The 21284-nt window shown below is 35.6% G+C and overlaps 1 protein-coding gene and 1 pseudogene across 1 annotated transcript; one reads left to right on the top strand and one right to left on the bottom strand.

Annotated features, from left to right (window-relative positions):
- Nucleotides 1–827: 827 nt before the first annotated feature.
- Nucleotides 828–3155, top strand: LOC114178571 (putative clathrin assembly protein At4g32285 pseudogene; annotated as a pseudogene).
- A 557-nt stretch (nt 3156–3712) lies between these two features.
- LOC114176180 (Transducin family protein / WD-40 repeat family protein) lies at nt 3713–20062 on the bottom strand. Its single transcript, XM_028061131.2, has 20 exons — nt 18923–20062; nt 17701–18187; nt 14435–14522; nt 14146–14327; nt 13815–13951; nt 12774–12840; nt 11660–11792; nt 11415–11529; nt 10409–10484; nt 10130–10312; nt 9459–9619; nt 8709–8814; nt 7997–8201; nt 7620–7906; nt 7364–7485; nt 6921–7065; nt 6739–6831; nt 4935–5008; nt 4590–4643; nt 3713–4511 (listed from the first exon to the last, which is right to left on the bottom strand). Exons 1-20 carry the CDS (start codon nt 19906–19908, stop codon nt 4217–4219), a joined length of 3996 nt encoding a protein of 1331 aa, XP_027916932.2. The 5' UTR covers nt 19909–20062; the 3' UTR covers nt 3713–4216.
- Nucleotides 20063–21284: the final 1222 nt, after the last annotated feature.

The following is a 21284-nucleotide window of genomic DNA, read 5'->3' as shown; positions in this document are numbered from 1 at the left end:
GCCCAATTAGATGCTATCATAACACAAAACAAAGTTATGTTTCCACATTTCTTATAGCCTAAGATATGTGATCAAATAAAATCATTGTACAAATGCCAAATGAAACTCTCCACAAATGTTAAATTTGAAACTAATCTTTTTATAAATAATAATTCTATCTCTTTAAATGTTAAAACAAACATTTCATAACGTCAATACAATATGTTAAAAATTAATTAATGTTCTATATATAACTGAGGTTTTAGAGTTAGGAAGTTGAATTAAACTAATGAAATATATGCAGATATTTTCCGAAAAGTGGAGGATCCCACAGCAAAAATACATGTAAAGAAAAAGATATTTTAAGTCTTTACTATTTCAAAAAAAAAAAAAGTATTTACTATACTTTTCATCCGTTGAGTGGATAACAACGTCAGCACGACCCGTTTCGCCGACACACCGTCGTATCATTAAGACAATTTAATTGGAACATATAAAGTGTTAACTATATAATCAAGTATTTTAAGTTAATAACAACGAAAATTAATAAAATTAATCTTTAATAAACCTAAATTTCATAATGCAAACCTTCTGTAATAATAAGACATGGCAGCGTCTTTTAGAAAATATTATCAATATACCAGATTTTCATTAGTTATGAAAAATTTTCTCCTATTTATTTATCAAGACAAAACATAAAGACTCATACAATATTAAATAATGATTTAATTAAATTCTTTATTATATATTAATAACACCGGATCATTTAAGTGATTGATAAAGTAATTGGTCACTTTAATTTTAAATAAAGTGAAAATAATAAAAAACGTAGACAATCAAAATCCTTTTCCCCATTGATTACGCGGTTTCGCAATCTCTGCTTTGTCTTCCGCTTCTCTCTTCTCTTTCTCTTTCACTTTCTTTCTTTCTGTTACAAATCACAGGTCACAAAGTTAAACAAACATACGCACGCTGCATTGATTTGATCACACTGCACACAAAAAAACACAACGCACCACTTCATCCACTAACACAAGACAACAAATCCTCCGTCCCCTTCGCACGCTGTTCCACCCTCTGTCTCCATCACACTCAGGTAACCTTAAAACTCAATCCCACAAAAATAAAAATCTGAAATTTGATCTGAATTTCGCTTCCGCAAAGCGAATCAAGCACCCATTATGGCATCGAGCACAATCCGTAAGGCGATTGGTGTGGTGAAGGACCAAACCAGCATCAGCATAGCCAAAGTCGCCGGTAATTTGGCCCCTGACCTCGAAGTCTTGGTCGTCAAAGCCACGAGCCATGAAGAGGTTCCTGCTGATGACAAGTACATCAGAGAAATCCTCACTTTGACATCGCATTCCAGAGGCTACATCAGTGCTTCTCTGATCACCATTTCCAAGAGGCTTACAAAGACTCGTGATTGGATTGTGGCTGTTAAGGCTCTCATGCTTGTTCATAGACTCCTGGTGGATGGCCACCCCGCGTTTGAGGAGGAGATCGTGCATGCCACTCGCCGAGGGACCAGGATTCTCAACATGTCCGATTTCAGAGACGAGGCGCATTCTAGTTCTTGGGATCACGCGGGGTTCGTGAGGCTTTACGCGTTGTATCTTGACGAGAAGGTTGAGTTTGTGGCGTATCGGAGGAAGCTCAGAGGCGGTGTTGAATCTGAGGAGTTCAGGGAAGAGAGAGAGGAGGAGAGTAATAAGAGGAGTGAGGTTACTCCTGTGAGGGAAATGAGAGCTGAGAGGGTTTTGGAAAGGTTGAAGCATTTGCTGCGGATGCTTGATCGTGTCTTGGGCTGTAGGCCTAGTGGTGCTGCCAAGAACAACAGGTTGGTGCTAGTTGCGCTTTACCAGGTAGTGAGGGATAGTTTTAAGTTGTATATTGAGGTTTGTGATGTTTTGGGGGTGTTGTTGGATCGGTTCACGGAGATGGAGTATGTGCATTGTGTGAAGGCTTTTGATTCTTATGTGGGTGCTGCCAAGATGATGGATGAGTTGGTGGGGTTCTATGGTTGGTGTAAGGATATGGGGATCGCAAGGTCTTCCGAGTACCCTGAAGTGCAGAAGATCACTGACAAGCTTCTGGGGACACTGGAGGGTTTCTTGAAGGAGATGAGTAACAGGCAAAAGAGCCCGGAGAGGAAATTAGAGATGAAGGTAATAATAACTGTGAATGAGTCAGAGGCAGAGGCAGAGGCAAATATGAATGAGGTGAAGGCTCTTCCAGCACCGGAAAGTGAGAGTTTTAGACCTGGAGAAGCCCCTTCAGTTGCACAGCCGAATAAGGTGGTTGGTTCTGAAAAGGAGACAAGTGATCTGGTGGATCTCAGGGATGATGGGGTTTCAGCTGAGGAGCAAGGGAATAAGCTGGCTTTGGCATTGTTCTCTGGGGGTGCAACGGTGAGGGGTGAAGGTTCCTGGGAGGCGTTTCCTTCAAATGAGGAATCGGAAGTGAAATCTGCATGGGAAACAGCAGCTGCTGAAGTTGGTAAAGCAGATTGGGAAGTGGCATTGGTGGAGAACGGTAGCATGTTGTCAAAGCAGAAGGGTGAATTGGGAGGGGGGTTTGATCCGTTGTTACTGAACGGGATGTATGATCAAGGGGCAGTGAGGCAACACGTTAGCACTAGTGAGCTAAGTGGCGGCAGTGCTAGTAGCGTGGCACTGCCTGGACTCGGGAAGAGGGGCACTCCAATTCTGGCTTTGCCTGCACCGGATGGAACAGTTCAAGTTGTGGGAGCGCAGGATCCGTTTGCAGCATCGTTGTCGGTGCCGCCACCTTCATACGTGCAAATCGCAGACATGGAGAGGAAGCAGCAGTTGTTTGTGCAGGAGCAACAGGTGTGGAAGCAATATGGGGTGGATGGGATGCAAGGGCAAGTGGGTTTGACTAGAGTTGGTGGTGGTGCTCCTTCTGGTTACTATGCCACTGCACCGCAACCTATGATGCCTTATGGAATGCCTCAATTTGGTGGAGGCTATTATTACCAAGCACCCTTTTATTGAATTCGTGTGAGGGAGGGATTGTTTTGTGCGATGGACACAGGGCCTTCGAACTCTATTTTTCTTCTGTCTTTGCGTTCGGGATAACATATATGTTGAAAAACTATTGGAAGAGTTACATACTCGCTCGCCATGTTATAAAGAATATGTTGTATAATCAAATATTTAAATCCATATATATATATATATATATATATATATATATATATATATATATATATATATATATATATATATCTTTACTGGTTCTTCTCTACCTGCCATGTAATTTTGACACGGCCAATGAGATGTTATTCTCGTAGCATATATAATGTGCGACAATGTCACTACCTAAACACGTTTCTAAACAATGGCGGTGGCTCACATAAAAATGGACCCACCTACCTACCTGATACCTGCGTCTACTTATAGCACAACCAAGGTTGGGTGGTGAGATTAAATATCGAAGGAGTAGAGTAGATTTTGTTTTAGCTTCCATTAACATTATAAAATTTAAATTTCTTTATTTATTTTATTTTATTTATTACTTCAATATTTTATTTTAATTATTTATTTGGATGTTAAATTGTACAAACTAAAACTCTTGCAATAGCATATATATACTTTATCCTTTTGACGACAAAAAGGTATATTATACGAAAAGGCAGCATAACGTTGGTAGCATATTACCGTCGGTAAGCAAAATAAATGAGAGAAGCACTTAAACTCATCAAACACCGTAAAAAATCGAGTATAACAATTAATTAACACAATAGAATTAACATACTATTTTCACGTTGCATGCAGATACAGATGCAACCCTTCTCCTATGAATCAAATCAAATACAAATACAATTTAATGATTTGATGCCTACAAAATTTTATATATAAGAGCTAAAAGGGGTCAATTACCCCATGTAATTGCAACTTTTAAGTAAACAGTTCAGGTAAATCATTTTAACTGCAATTAATAACAAGGGGCTCTGGTATCCGCCTCCCTCCAAGACTCCTTGTCGCTCTATGCCATCCCTCTCGCAATTATACACACTTTTTACAACAACATAGGCAATAACATCCATCCTTTGACACAAAAAATGCAGGCTTCAGGTGGTACTGGAATGGGAATCAGCCCAATACTTCTTTTCATGGCAAGAGTTGATCAATTCAATAATTTTTCCATGAATGTAAGTGAGAAAATCGAATTCATTTCATAAAGCACTCAATTTTGGTAGCTCCTCCAACACTTAGTCAGCGAAAGGCTGCGAATCCATGCATAGATGCACCAATTTTCTTTGATATTGTCCAAAATATTCATCAACTGCAATGACATCTTCATTCTTTGGATCTAAAGCACGCAAGTTTAGTAGCTCATCATTGACCGATGAACTTGATTCTTCGTCAGCAAGGTTAGAAACTATTTCTGCATGTGTTTCACGGCATGCAAGGATAAACATTGCAGCTGTGTCAGGCAGCTGAGCCTCACGAAGAGCAGCCAAAGCCTCTTGCAGTGCACCAGCAGCAACGTACAAAATTAGGGCCCTGCATCGGGTCATTTGAGATCAAAAACAGAAAAGTCCAGCAAGAAGATAAAATTTATAGAAAGGAAAGCGCTGGTACCTCCAGATATTATGTTCAGTGTGCAGGACGTGTCCAGCCCATCTTTGCAACACCCTGAAAGAATAACAAAACGTAGGGAAGATCTTCTAGTCATGATGGTATTCAATTGAAATGTTATTTTTAATACGAATGGGGGAGTCGGCAACCACTGGAAAGTAAAAGTTAAATTTTTTGTAAAATTCAAAATGGTTCTAGAAATTAGACAACAGAATACTTAGAGATGTGATATCATAAATACTAATGCAAAATTTATCCATTAATAATTTTGTCATTTAGCCTGTGGATTGGAGGTTATTCAGTCAGTTAATGTGAACAAAAATTATGTTATCAAGAACAAGTAAGAACCTTGCATAATCTGACCCCTTCAAGTGCTTAGCGGCCAAGGTTGCAGCATCAGTCCAGCACCCAGCATCTTGTAGCTGCATAAGATATGGCATTGCATTTCTCTTAGAAAATCAAGCCCATTATAGAGATAACCAGACTATTAATTTTTAATTTGCAAAAGCTAACTAAGTATTCATTGAATTTTCCAAAAAATCCAGAATTTCTAATTAAGCTCTATTTTCAGAAAGCTTCCTCGGTTGAACTTGCATAATAAGAGTTTATTTTTGAAGTTCATAGATCTATTTTGTTGTATTTTTCATAAAATGAAAATCCTTTCTTGACAAAAGATTCAGTTTTTTATTTTTTATTTCCTATCATGTGTCTACAGGCACAAGATAGAAAACCCCTTAATTAATGTTGGAACCATGCTTAGCAGATCCTGCAGCAAAGAAAGTTGGCATCTGCAGATTTCAGTCGTTAATGTGATCCATCAACTTTGAAAAGCATCCATTAAGATATCATAAACAAACATTATATGATTTTCCATAAATTATTGATATTAAAAGAGAATGCAGTGCAAGGAAGTCTGTAACATTCAAATTTTAACAGTTTAACCATTTGTTGTCTTGAATATTTTACACTGAATTCAGACAGATGTGCTACTGAGTAGAGGATATAGTACACACAGAAAAGGAACTACCTTACCTAAGATGTTTAACTTCTTAACACTAAAATTCAGCAGCCACTCTTTCCCATATATATATATATATATATATATATATATATATTGGTTAAATATGTTTTTGATCATTTAACTTTTAATGAAAAATGTATTTTGTCTCTCTTGAAAACTTTGATCCAATTTAGTCCCAATTTTAGAAATGTATGAATTTAGTTCTCAGAATGTAACAATGTTAAAAATGCATCTACAAATGTCAATTAAATTTATTTATTTTAATGAATTACATTGAAATTTTTTTCAAAAGTTATTCTTCTTCCTCCACGTCTCAACTCCACGATTTCCCTTCTCCATTGCCATTGATCATCTTTTCTTATCACCTAGGCACAATCATCACAACTCCATCTTTACACAACACTCAGGATATGATCTTGCTCCATCATTTATTCACTACACCCTCAGCGCCCTCCATTCCAACAACTTCCATAGAACAAAATACCATAAGAGAAAAACCCTTTGGGGGAGGCGCAACAACATAGGACCTATGGAAGCAGGAGTCCACACGAGGGAAGAGGAGAAAAACCCTTTGGGGTTTTCTATTCTGTGAGAAGACGAACCTCTTTGAATTTCCTTTTTTCAAAATCTTTTTTTATTGAATTCATTCAAAAAAAAGTTGATTGACATGTGGATAATGAGGTGTCCAAACATTATATAGTCCATGGTAACGGACTGTTAGACAGCTCAGCAAATTCTTAACACTGTTAAATTTGGAGGACTAACTCCAGACATTTTTAAAATTGGGGAATTAAATTGAACCAAAGTTTTGAAGAGAGATTAATTTTAATTTTCACTACAAGTTAAGGGACCGAAAACATATTTAACCTAATCTATTTTTAATGATAGATAAAATTATATATCATGAATCTGGTTATTATCTAAATGGAAAAATTAAATTTTCCTAACTAAACTTGCCCTTGAAAATCACCAAAAAGTAATACCATCAAGCAACCAGGCTCCTGTTTACAAGTTGGTAAAATTTCCAAACTGAAACCAGCTTAGAGACCTTTTAAATTATGTGTATCCGTTTGATGGTAAATTTAATAAAGCAGGGAAAGTAAACAAAAAATATTGTGAATGCAGCCTGACCTGAGAACATGCTTCTTGATATCGTCCAACAGCGCATAGAAGATGCGTGCCAGAGAGTGACCTGTCAGCCCTCACCATGTTGGCTGCAACAACCTAAAAAATACATCAGATGTTATGATACACTGAATATATCAACTATATTCTTGGATGCCTAAACACATGTATGCCACAGTTATACTCACCTTCACAGCAAGTTCATGAAGAGACCTTGAAACAGCAGAAGAGAGAGCAACAGCACGAAGAGCGTTGACATAGAAGTAAGAGCTCTCTGGAGGTGTAGAAAGTGACAAACTAACTGCAGCTTCTAGATTTCCAACAGACACAAGCCTGCGAGCACCAAAAAATAAGTATTATAATTAGAGTATAATCTCATTGAAAATAGCAAAAGAAAAGAAACTTCACTGGTTTCTATCACAGCATTATCTTTTCTGTTTGAACAACACACCACTTTGTGAAGTGAAGGACCACAAATACAATATCTTGGATATTATAATATCAAATTATGCAGTCCTAAAAAACCGAAGGATTTGGACTACAACTAAAATACTTTCTAACATTATGTCACACTAAGACATATGTTGACACTCCCAACAAATCAATAAAAAGAAATGATGAATTTACTCACTCATGAATACGTTTCTGAATAGCCTCTTCACCTTCTAATTTTTCATGCCAGGAAATTCGATCACTAGCAGTTTTCCACAGCTCTTCTCTGTCAAAAGCCATTAACCGTAGTTGTCCTCGACTCTGCTAACCAGAAAGCTACAGTCAGGTAAAGAATCTGGCACTCAACTTTAACAGCAACTTCAAAAATTGGAATGTGGGGCACTACAACATATATCACCGGATAGAAACTTAAAGGAAACTGTAAGACATCATACCAATACATCTCTCCCTGTTTCTTCTGTCGGTTTTCCTTTTGGTGATATCCGAGAGTGCACAGATGTCCCATTACCAACATCAGAGATAGGTGCCGCTGTGGAATTTTTTGGTGGATGCTTTCTCAATAACTTGTTCATGAAATGTTTAAGTGCACGAGGCAACTGTAGCCAAAACAGAGCTTCTGAGGATTCACCAAATATAGTAGCTGCAAAAGCAAACTTTGCAGCACAACCTTTATCCACAATACTTGCATAGAACTTTGCTCTCTCATCGTCAAGAATGCAACCTTCAGAAATGGACATATTGGTAGCTTTTTAAAACACCAAAAGTATACAAATGGCAAACGGAATAATTATCATTATTAAGAGATATATACCTTCTTTTCTATATGGTTCCAATATTTTCAAAAGCATCTCCGGCACCACTGAGTCGCCAAGAGGTGGAATGTTGATCATGTATGTGCGAAGATCCCCTGTAGATGTAGGAGTTCCTGGAAGTGAGTGAGGCCTCTTTTCTATGGTCGTACTACAAGTATTAAACCAAGAAGGTTTAACACCCAATTGTAAGATCATGCGCAACGCCTGTAGCAACATTAATACATATTAAAATGTAGTACTATAAAAAAATCACAAAGAGCTGATGACCAATGCAATCGTAATTTGTACAAAACTAATAAAATTTGTACAAGTATTGCAAGAACGAGTAAAAGAAAACCCATTTGAGTGAATTATACAGACAGACTAAACAGGGATTATGGTTAACTTAAGTTCAAGGGAAGTGGAATATGAAATTCAAATTTGTTTTTTCCAGTAAGAGATTTTGTTGATCTTAAATGAAAACAGATATCATATTGCCATGACATGAGAAATTCAAAAGGATTCACACTATATGAAATCATTTCCATTTCATTCTTTAATATTTTCATGCTACTTCTCATATCCATCATTGACATGAAATCCGGTGTTCACAATATTTTTGTCTATAAAATGCAGACATTCACTGTTGGAGTTGGGTATAGAACTTTCGTAGCAAAGAAAAAATATTTTAGTCCATTATGTAGAATCACTAAATTTAGTTACGATCACTACCAGGGCATGTGGTGAAGGAAGTAGTATGGGACAACATATAGGCATTGACCGGAATCTCTCCTTTGTATTTCTGATGTGGAGTGCATAACCGGATCGTTTATCATTTCTGCATGAAAAGACGTGTAATTCACAGTCAGTCCGTTTTTAAAACCCCTGAAATTGGGACAACTATTATTAGCTCTCATCTAGATGATGTCGAATACTTGGTGATTCATTCACCTCGAAAAGAATACTAAAACTTCAAAAGGTTAGAAATATAATGAACTAAATGTCTCTTACTGTTGCACTGCATGTGAACACAAATATGTTCAACATTGCACGCACAGAGGACGGATACCAGGCTATATATTTAAAATGGAGGATAAGATTGGATTAACTGAAATAAAATTATCCATCCATGGGTGATTATATGACTTAGATTAACTCCTCTCTCCCTCACCTGTCGTGCCATTACAAGATATGTCCCCCTATATAGTCAAAAACATAGATGGATAGATTGAATACAGACAGATTTAAATACAACAATTAGGTGGCATCACGTCATTTATCTGAACACAGTTTTGATCAAGACATTTAAACGTCAAGATGAACGATTTCATAATTGCTAAAAATTAGTCCAGGTCACTAGAACACCATTACGACCACCAATCATATGTTTATATTGATGATAGTAATAATAAAAACAATAATAGCAGTAATAACAATAATACAAAAAAAATCATTTTTTTATTAGTGATTTGTGGCACTTACGCATTAATTTCAACAAGACGAAAGCTACCATCTGCTCCAGCAATGCACAATACCAGAGGATCATTCTTATCAGTTCGCAAGGGCAACCAATCAAGTTCCAATACAAGGGTTCCAGGAAATTGGGGTTGCAAAAGTGAATTGGCTAAGGGGTCTGGCGAATCCTGCAAAAAAGCATGTTGAGTTTTATGATCAAACAATTACAATATATGTTCCCAGCATTCCAAAAAGGGAAAATTTCTTTCCGACCTTTACTTGTTCTGCCCCAAAAAAGATTAATGAAAAATGAAAACCAGCAAGCTTTTTGGCCCTAATAAATTATTAGACTTTGCTCGAGTCCTTAATAAAATTTCTACTTTGTTTTTTCTACCTAGATCATATTACATGGCACTTTAAATAATGAAAGAAAGTGATTCAGATAAAAATTTTGGGAACAACAAAAATATTTGCTATTTTATCAAAAACTAAAAACATATTTAAACCACATAATAATATTAAGTTTATCAGTATTCAACCCCGCGTAAAAACCAATGTTACATAAAAATTAACCAAAGCTATGAAAATGTTCATAAGCATAAGCTGTACAAATATATAAGCCAAATATAACATGAAAGAAAAATTAAGTTACATCAATGATCCATAAAAACAAATAAAAACGTGAACTCCCATCTTACCAAATCAAATACAGAAAAAGTATTATCATAAAAAAGAACAGCAATTCGCCCCCGACTCTGGTCCCCGGGAACAAAAGGTGAAAATTTGATTCGCCGGATTCCTTCTCTGTGAGTGTTGAATGAAGAAGAATGTCCAGTCACCACATCCCACCATCTTATGCTCCCTGTTCTGTCTCCCATGACCTGTAAAACTAAATTGGTTAAAATCATCATTCAATATATAGCAAAACTGAATTAAATAGATATATAGAGAATGAATTCTGAAGTAACGATGCATACCACATGAGGCAAGCGGTAGGCCATTGCTGTTATCAATCCCTCCGATGATACAAATGAAGAAGCGGGCCATTTTGGTCTGTAGAAAATTTACTTAATCAGAGAACGCGAGCATAAAGGAAGGATTGCATATCTATCAATCCCAGAAACAGGCATACCAGCCAGCTCTTAAACGCTATAGCAGCATAGCAAAACCGGGTTGTCACTATTTTACTATTATAACTTATAATACAACAATTTATACTATAATACAAACAGTCAAAAAGAAAAACCCTAAATTAAAGAAAATTATGATAAATAATAAGTCATGTCACAATTTACACTCTCAATGACCATCAACCTAAGAACAAAGTAACAAACTAAAAGAACTGATAAACTAAGTTAAATATAATAGAAAAGAAACACAAGAAAATTGATAAAATTACCAAAATATTAGTTGGAAAAGAAGAAAAAACTGAACACAGTAAAAAATGGGTCTGTGAAGTGTGAAGGAAAAAGGGTCGTCAAAATAGAGGTAACTAGTTGTAAGAATGGCCAAGGAAGAAGGGTTTCAAATTCTACAAGTTTTTAAAGCAAGAAAGTACTAGGCTACCCCAAAAAACTTATTGACATTGTTTCATGGGTAAAAATGGGTTTTCAAAACTTTTATATAAGTGGCTGCACTTTAGTGTGCAAAAAGCAACTTTTGCCTCCATAATGGCTGTATTGAAAATCACTTTGCTCTTTGAATCCTGTAGCAGCCTAGGCCCCCTTGACTTCGCTACCCCACTATAGCACACTAATGACTACTATTCTGAAGTGAAGAAAAAGCACTACAAATTAATAGATTATAACAGAGACCAACTACTAATAAGTAATAGCTGCCAAAAAGAATGACAAAACAAAGAAACTTATCTGTGCTTTGATGATGATTAAATAATGATCAATGCATATTAAATGGCCCCATATATCATTTAAAGCGACACCATTGCAGTAATAAACTTTTTTTCATCATTGAATAAGTTCACACCTGAAATCACGAATTCTTCGACCTTGCACTTCAAAAACTCCAAGTGCCCCATTCACCAAAGCAAATGCAAAACTTTCAGACGTTTCATCGTGAGATCCCTCAGTACTTGAACCCTCTGCTTAAGGAAATCAACATCACTCATAACTCATAAGCTATTTTAATCATGCGCAAAAAATAAAGGAATCGTTAATTCTATATTAGCAGCTATGCTAATAATATCTAGGAACTTCAAGCAAACAACTTACTTGAATCAGAAGAGGAAGTTTTGGAAACGTTAGGTGCTTCATCTGATGTTCCAGATGCTTGATCTTTAGAAGGACGTGGGACTGTTGGAAGAGTCCATTCCAGTACAGTAAATGGAAGAGCTAATGATCTAAGCTACATAGATAGAGCAAGCATTATAAATATCCAGATAGAGAACATGTAGTGTCACCGAAAATAAATAACTATTCTACAGATAAAGAAAAAAGGAAAATGTAGAATTTGGAAGACTCCAAATTAACCTTCCTAATTAAAAAGGAAAACACTATGTAAAGCAGGGCTTTGAAATAAAGAAAAAAAAAATGAAGTCATCATTCATGAAAACAGGAAATTAATTCGTGATAACCAAGTTCTACGTGCATTCATAACAAGAATATTAGGAGGAAAATGTAGATATGCAAGAAGGTATTTAGATCTGCAGGAATATTACCAATGTTCTACTTCAAATTTAGGAATCCTAATTATTGTGTTATATGCAGTCAAATTCTGAAAATAACTCTCATTTGTTTTTGCGTTCCTCAGTAGTTTTTCCATTCTATGGAATACTTTGTTTGTCTTTTAGCAGTGAATAGGTTTGCACCAAGGATCTTCAGAAGTTCCATAGAGTTAATTTTAAGAGGTTTTGGAAATAATACAGATGATAAAGGGCGTTGGCAAAGTTCTCAATTTGTAGATTTTTGGTGTATCTGGTAGGAAAGAAATGCTAGATTTTTTATTTGGGGATTGTTGCCTATCAAGTTCATTTGAGTGTTACTTAGCTTCTTGGTGGTTGCTAATGGTCTTTCTAGGGAAGGGGTCTTTTGTAGATCTTTAATGAGATTAATGAGCTGTTTTACATGTTTTGTGATTTAGTCATCCTCTTTCTTGACATAGTTATCATAATTTATTACTTCTAGCTTTTGTTATCTCTCCCTTCCTTCTTAATAAATTTTCCCTTTATATATCAAGGGGAAAAAAACAATTCCAGTAAAAGACAGGAAAAAAGGTGCCATACAACAGTCAAGGAAAACTTAGAAAAAGAAGGGGAGAATGATGGTGGCAAAAGCAGGTTAGAAGAGAGAAAAAGCCCAGGGACTTCAAGTACATAAACCAACTTACCATGATGGGATTTTTAGTCATTGCCCAAACTTCCACAGGTGCATCACGAAACAAAATTAGAAGATACCTGAAATATTATGGATATCCAACTATTGAGAGCCATTATGTAATCACAAATCTATATATTAATACAGGGTGGAAAAAGATAACAAATCCAGGATGGAAAGGACATATAAACATTTAGTACAAGAGTTTGATAAAATTGAACTAATACTTCTGGCATAGATCCCACCTTCAAAAAGAGGGAGGGTGGGAGGAACTTGTTTCTTTTGCTATTGTTAGATATATTGTGTTTCATGTTAATTAGGGAAACATTGGTCTATTGTTTATTATGGAAACATAGACATTGTTTGATATTGGTAAATATTGTTGATATTGTTTGTAACAAATATCTTCTATTTACCATATTTATGTTTCGTTGTCATATATACTTGTATCACTCTTTATTATAAATATATTCACCTTATGGTGAACACAAGGGAGATTAATCCTATACAGTTTTTCTCGATATTTAACAGCTATCAAATAGAACTTTTAGCATATTTGATGGATAGAAAATCTTCACAAACCAGTTACTATCAATCAGAATGTTGGATGTGAAAAACAAAAAGGACATAAATGAAGCAAATCTTTTCTTAAAAAAATTTAGACACCAAAACTGTTCTCTAACACCAACAAAGATATCAGCATTTGAGCAACAAAAGATAAGTTCTGAGTCAGTCCCAACAGCCCCATCAACAGCAAGGATTACAACATTCTGTAGGACACCATTTTGCACAATCAGCGAGGGACGTGTAACATATACTAACATCTCAAAGGTGAGATACACGAACGAAGCATATATTATGCCTCAACAAAGTATGATTCCATATAAACTCTATCGTTTATTAAGTAACTAAATTCCATATTCCTAGTACAAAGTTGTCAATATTATTATTACAAGATATAAAATAGAAACAGAAAAGCATGCAAGCAAAAGAAGATTCAGAAACTAAACAGAAAAGTAAATAATAATAACAAAATTGTAGCTTCCAGATTCACCTTCCAGATGAAGATGTTCTCAAAGCTCTAATAGGTGTGCGTTCTGGCTTTTGCATAACTCGGAACATCTTGTTAAGGCCGCTTCGAAGGCAGGTAACAACTAACTTGTTAATATATCCTCCAGACTTTTCATTAGCCTGAGTCCAAAAGAATATGCATAACAATTGGACAACAACCAAAAAAATCTCCATGAAATTCTAAATTGAAGGAGGCATTAAGCAGTAAGATCTAAACATAATTACAAAAAAAAAACAAACTGCAATTGAAAGAATGAAACTATGCAGGAATTAACATAAAGAAAAACTTGTTCAGACAAGTACTGAATTTATACCATAGTATAAGAAAATGAAACCAGCCTGGAATTTCCCAACCATCGTAGTCCCCTAACAGTACCATTATGAACTGATAAACTTGAAGCAACAGCATTGGCTGCAACATCAACAACATCTATTGTCCCACTCTGGGTTCCCAAAGCAACCAGGGGAACAGCTGCTGCTGGATAATTTCCTCCACCTTCACATAACGTTAGTCACTAATCAACACAGGAAACATGTATATATAGTAACCACTATATTTAAAGTTTCAAACAAATTTACAAATTGGTGGGAAGATAAACTAACGGGCCAGGGTAGCTGTAAGAGAAGGGGTAGGTACTGCCAGCATAGTCACTGTTGAGGAAAGAAGCTGAAGCTGTCCAACTAAGCCAATCTGCATTAGAAAATAAGTAAGAAAAAAGTGAAGCCTAGCAGAATCAGTCAACTTAAGAAATTGAAACCAAAACAGGAAATCCAAATAGGTGTTATTTCGCATTTAGATGCTGTTTATCAGCAAATAAAAGTCAGGATTCAGATTATCACATGAAACGTTAGTCATAAGTCAAGTAATAAGAACTCCAACCATAGGTTTGGAAGATGTGACCCTAATATCGTCCTCTCGAAAAGATTCCATTGGTGGTGAAATTTTACTTCCATGCAGGATAAATGATGCAGGAACTTAATTACAATTTGACCAAATAATATATTTTGCATCTTTCTATAGCTTCTTTATTTTCTTGGGAGACAGAGTACAATGGGAAGAATGGTTATGCACCAAGATTAATGTTTACAGTGTGTCCCACTCGGTGCAGAAATTGATTTCTCTTCAATTAGATGCAAAATTGAAGGTACTGTACCATTGTTCACTGATTTCATTATAGAACTGTAATTGCCTATCATGTTTGATGTACTTCTCAGTGGTAGCCAAACTTGATCCAGAATAGTTGCCCTAGAATACAATAAGTTGAAATTTTGGAGATAACCATAAAAACAAGGATATCCTAGGAATTGAATTCATAACTGAGACTGTAATTTTGTAATAAGACTTTCTTTTATTGTACTAAAAATTAAAAGTACTTGTTGTACTCAACTGATTATTTATCCATAATTATATAAAAAGAAAACATATATATAAAATATAACTTTTTCCGACCATATTCTTGCATTATTGTTTCTTGTATGTATCAATATTTGATAATTTATACATACATTATTTAACACAGCTCATAATAAATGTCTACTACACTTCCACTTTTTTAGCATTTTTTGCATGCATATGATATGTAAATAAAAATATATCTAAGGCATGGTGCAGCTATTATAGCCCGTTGTGACACCTAATTTGACTAACACCGGACTTGCACCAATTCAATTCAGATGCACACCGACAATTAGCTCACCCAGCCCCACTCAGCCCTTCACAAACTGGGCCACCAGCCCAAGTTTTAAAAATAGTTACTTCACAATCACAATAATTATATAACAACAAAACAACTACATAAAACATAACTTTTTTCTAGCATATTCTTGCATTATTGTTTCCCATATGTATCAACATTTGATAACTGTTAGATATATGGTTTTATGTTAATTAGGAAAACATAAAGGAAAAATAGACATTGTTAGATATTGGTAGATATTGTTGATATTATCGTTGATATTGTTTATAACAATATCTTCTATTTACCATATTTATGTTTGGTTGCCATATATACTTATATCACTCTTTACTAAAAATACATCCACCCTATGTATGTTTTAGACACAAGGGAGATCAACCCTATACAATTTTTCTCAATATGTAACAATAATTAATACATGCTTAATTTAATACAGCCCATAACAAATGTCTCCTATTGTGCTGCTATTATAGTCCATCGGAACACCTATTTGACTATATAGTGTAGGTAACTTCAAATTACCTAAAATAACCCCAATATTTCTCAAAAGGAGTGTAAAGTCAACAGTTGGTGTATAAGTGTTGTTGAACCGGCCTTACATTATTTATCCTCCAATTGAAAAGAAAACTCAATCTCGAGCTTCTATTGTTATCAGAAATCTTCCAGCCCATATATAGTAGGCGGTAGGAATGTTTGAAGAACTTGAATTTCTTTCCAGCTTTGTTCCCCAGATTCATCAACATCAATGCTTGACAGATTTGCTTGATCAAATGTTAAATGATATTTAAGTATAATAGAATCAAATGATCAAACCTAGAAAATCACAACTATTGCATTACCATATTTTATGTTCAAAAAACCGTGGGTCATAAAAGTTACTTCTTGATCTACTCCAGGAGCTGATTAAACTCAAAAAAAGAACTACTTCTTTCTCCACAAAGTTAGATAGACTACCTCCAAGGATATCGTCAGGGAAGCTATGGTCGACTGGTGGAGATATCTAATTTCACACATTATCCCCCGTTGTTTGATCAGTATCCTTATAGAAAATACACCACCTAAAACCTCCAGCCACCTTATGCCATTTTAGTAGCAGATCCAACATCATCAAAGGGGTTTCAATATATCCATCTTCAATTTTATTTTTCATGGTTTGAATGCAGAAACAGCTATTGCACATGCAAGAATAAGGCTGCAAATTATATTCAGTTATCCTCCATACCTTCACATTCTAAAGAGCCTTCAGCATCCGCTAGCTTTTCTTATTTGTTTTACATACCACCATTCAAAACACCAGAAGAATTTTGTGCACCTTCTGGGACTGACATATGGACTCCCACATATTCCCATTGCTTCAAACTATGTATTTAATGTAAGAAATTTTATATAGTACATTGTTGAGAATAAAAAAAAATAGGGTTTGAGATTAATTTCCCTTGTGTATAAATCACACATAGGGTAATCTATTTATAGTAGAGTACAATTAAAAAGAGTAACTGAAAATAAATAGAGTAAATAAAAGATATTGTTTAATATCTTAATAATATCAATCAATATATAAACAATATCTAACATACATCATCACTCCTCTAATTCAGCTCTATATCATCAACTAGATATGGCTCTTGCAGTAGTACACAAACTCCAACCGAGACACAAGGAAAATTAGAGAGAGAAGGAAAGGTGTATAGCAAGTAGAATAAAATAAGTTATCCTCCTCAGAAAGACTTCTCATCAGTGTAAGAAGGGAATCCTATATGAAGGTTCCCTTGAAAGAGTAATTGTCTGAGCAACAAAGAATAGCCATAAAAACTTTTCCATCCCATAAAAGTGTAAAGCTAATGAGGAATGTAAAATACATGCATTTTACCTTGTCCAAACAAAATTGTTCCATTACAAATCTTTCGAAGTTGCAGTAGATGTATCATTATATTATAATACTAAACAGCCTAATACGCTTACCTAAAAATTATCATTATAAACATTCATAAGAATATATCAAGAATCAATATAAATTTTGGCTGATCCCCTTTTTGTCCAGAATAACAAAGTACTTTTGCCGTACTATTATTAACATTTTGAAACTTCAATACTTCATTTCATATTATGAACCACCAATCATCAATGTACCGTACATAACAAAGCAAAGCAAGTTTGTAAGTATGAACTTGCCTTCATTGCAATTTCCTCGTGGTCGGAGCTTGAGCTCTGCAAATGGTTTCTATTGTTGTTGCCACCCTCCCATTGCTTGCCTACATTTAGGTCTCGTCCACCCACAGAAGATGCTGAGGTAGTAGAGTTGGCCCCAGGAAGCGATACTTTATGGTCATCATTGACCAGATCTAGCTTCTTATCATCTTTTTGCGTGTCTGCAAGCCCTTCAGCAGCCAAGAGCCAGTTCCAAATTTTTCCATCATCAGAAATGGAGATCAAATGTATCTTAGAAACAATATTAGACTCATAACAAAAATCAAAAGGATTATCAAAATCCTCGCGAAGGTAAGGAGAACTAGGTACATCAGAATAATCCTTGTCAATATTCTGGAATGTCGAATCTGATTGGCATAAAAGGACAGAGAGTATTGCAGGAGAAGGGACAGAGGTACCGACTGAGGGCATCAACTCTTCCAATGAGTACATAGAATGTGCCTGTTCCCCACTGTGAAAACAAACAGATAAGTGTATCTCTTAGTTTCAGAAAAAAAAAAATGTAACACTACTTTGATGAAGTTAAAAAAGAAAAAAAAGTCGTAAATAAAAAATATCATAAATTTCTTCAAACCCTAATGATGACTATAAATTTGAGGATCACAGACCTCTTATAACAGAGCAAACCCAATATGGTTACTGAAGCAATTCAAAAAAGAAAATAGACATTTAAAAGAAAGTTGATTATATACAGTTGCTTGTAACAATGATTAATAGACTTATTCCAGCCTGAAAACTAAAAGAGCAAATTACAAGTAGAAAAACAATAGGCCTGTAATGCCAATAAAGGAAGCTATCATCGAAATCTCATGATCACCCTTGATCATTTCACTACCTCACTTTCAGATCTCATGGACAGGGAGGAACAGCTTCAAAAAAGGGGAATATCATTACAAATGCCAGCATCTCCATGCAGTTATCTCAAACACGAGGAATAAAGGATTCTTCACACTTACAACAACCAAAGTTAAACAAAAATTTGCAAAACAATATTTGCTATCTAATTTCAAACGAATAGCCAGTATATACGTCTTGACAAAACACGTTTCTGTTACTCTCTTGCTACCACTAACACACACAAACTTACTACTCAGTGTTTTTACCGATTCGTGATTGCACTTACATATATACTCATCCGAGTTCAGAGGAAAGGTAAAATAATTAATTGAAGACGAAAAATGCTCACGTTTTCCTCCTCCACGTGCTGAGCTTGCCATCAAGATGAGCACAGTAGATCCACTCGTTACTCGGATCAGGCAACACGTCCAGAAACTTGCCGCAACCCCGCGGCAACGCGGTGGAAAAAACCACCGTTTCATACTCCAAGTCAAACACAACAAACTCCCTCGGAAACGTGACGAACAGAATGTGCCTCCACTGCTGGGAGAACGCCAATCTCACGATATAGGTAGGAAACGCCGCCGCCGCAGGCGACGGGATGGCAGCGGAGGACGATCCGGATGTAGAGTCTCTCTCGAGCTTAAGAAATTCGCTTGAGTCGGTGGTAATCTGAAGCTCCTTGATGACGATAGCATCATCGGAGTCTCCGATGAGAACGATAGACAGCAGAAAGCCACGGAGTCCGACGGCGCAGATGCGGCGCGAATCGAAGGGATCGCGGCGAACGCAGGAGAAGTACTCGGGAGACGCGTCGTATTTCCAAACGCAGCGTCCGCTGGTGGCGTTGTAGATGGAGAGAGTGGACGGTCCGTTAATAGCAGCGAGAAGGTACGAATCGGGGCGTGTCTGGACCCAACACAGGTCTTGGACTCCTAGTTTAGAGTCGGTGTCGAACCAGAGGATGGCAGACTTGAGGCGGAAATCAAGGAGCGCAATGCGGCCCTGCCGGTCTCCGGCAGCGAGGAGGAGGTGGTTGGAGGAGGGCTCAGAGGAGAGGAGGTGACGGCTGAGAGGGAGGGGTGACCAGCGGAGGGCGGTGACGAAGGGAGCGGCGGATGCAGGCGGGGGAGGGATGGGGAAGGAGGTGAGTAACTGCATGGAACGGGTGTCGACGATGGAGATGGAGCTGCCGGAGGGGAATGTCAATAGGCCGTGCGGGCTCAGATCTGCGGATCCAAAGTTGTTGCGACTGGGTGGGCCTGGGAGCATTGATTCCCATGACTCTTGCGGCTGGGCAGTTACTGTTGGTGGTGCTCTCGGACTCGCCAGCATAATTCACTTCACTCCACTCCGATTCCGATCCACACCGTGCCACCACCCTCTCCACTATTCTACGCTGAAACGTCTTCTGTTCCGTTTTGGTTTTGCCTTTGATCGCTCGCTTCCGATTTTCGTTGTTTTCCTTCCTGCTAAAGAAATGAATGAAAACTTTCAACGGTACCTTTAACATTAAAATATTAAATTCTCATTTCCATTTTCTTTAATAGATAAACCATCAACTATAAATTACTAATAATAATAATTTTGTATGTGCAGAGATGTTTATTGGAAAGTAATTTAAAATAATTAATTTCGTTTGATTATAACAAATAATTATCTTTTACGCAAGACAAAATTATGTAGTAAAATGAAAAAGAAACCATGGTTGGAAAGTTAGTATAAGTTTTAATTTATAAATCTTTACGGTAGCAAAATAGCTTATCTATAAATTATTATACTTTAAGATGCTCTTAAAGTTACTTTCAATTAAGTGAAAGTGTAAAAAATTGATTCGAGACTAAATTTAACTTTTAATTTAATATGTCCTGATAGAATTTTGTAACCAAACTTTGTTTATATTGTCAATTAAAATTACGTGATTATTAGTATGACTTTTAAAGTAAATAAAAGTACACAAATTTGGTACGTATAAGAATTTTATAGTCAAACGCTTCTCTAATTTAACATATTTTTGCTAAGTCAAAACATGAATCGTGGTTTTAATTTGTTTTGATAAACAAAAATGTATGTTCTGAGAAGTAGATGAAAAAATAGTTTGACCAGATAATGAGGCTTATCACAATAGAATAATTTTGTCTCTAGTTTTTGGATAAATTTAAAAAATTAGGATTTAAAGAATTCGTTAAAGTATCAATGACTTCATTCCTAAAAAAAATTATTAGAAAATTTTATGATATATATTTTAAATTATGATAATGTTATTTTCAGAAATAATATTTGGATTATTAATTATTTTTAAGATATGCTCAATTATTTTTTAGATAATAAATCTTGAATATTGTTTTTAATTTTGGTTTGGGTTGATTCTAAAAATGTAAAAATGTTTATACATATAGGTAATGAAAGTCTTGTATAGTGTAACGTTTTACTTTTCTTCTGTGTTAAATTAATTTAGACGGCAACATAATTTCTTTAGTTTTGCTTCCTATTCTCAATTTATATGACAAATCAGTACATGCATACATGTTTCTATTAATTTTAACCCAATAATTAAATAAATAGATTTTAGTAAATTACATCGATAATTTTAATTAATAGCATAGATAAATTTTATATATGTATTAATGTTATTTATTCCTTGTTTTTAATCATTTTATGTTTAAAAATATTATATACATGTTATCGTTATTTTAAAAAATAAAACATAA

The sequence above is a fragment of the Vigna unguiculata genome, chromosome 3, assembly GCF_037176805.1.
Source record: "Vigna unguiculata cultivar grain cowpea cultivar isolate G323 ecotype 2 chromosome 3, ASM3717680v1, whole genome shotgun sequence".
NCBI classification, from domain to species: Eukaryota; Viridiplantae; Streptophyta; class Magnoliopsida; order Fabales; family Fabaceae; genus Vigna; species Vigna unguiculata.
Note: the sequence above shows the minus strand (reverse complement) of the source record. Positions and strands in the feature narration are given on the sequence as shown.

Bases quoted from the DNA above. Each gene is read 5' to 3' on its own strand.
- LOC114176180 (XM_028061131.2), bottom strand. From the start codon at position 19,908: ATGCTGGCGAGTCCGAGAGCACCACCAACAGTAACTGCCCAGCCGCAA. The intron at 14,523-17,700 runs GCAAGTTCATAC...TTTCTAATGCAG, and splicing joins ACGAGGAAATTGCAATGAAG to ATTGGCTTAGTTGGACAGCT. The intron at 14,328-14,434 runs GTTAGTTTATCT...CGTTATGTGAAG, and splicing joins TCTTACAGCTACCCTGGCCC to GTGGAGGAAATTATCCAGCA.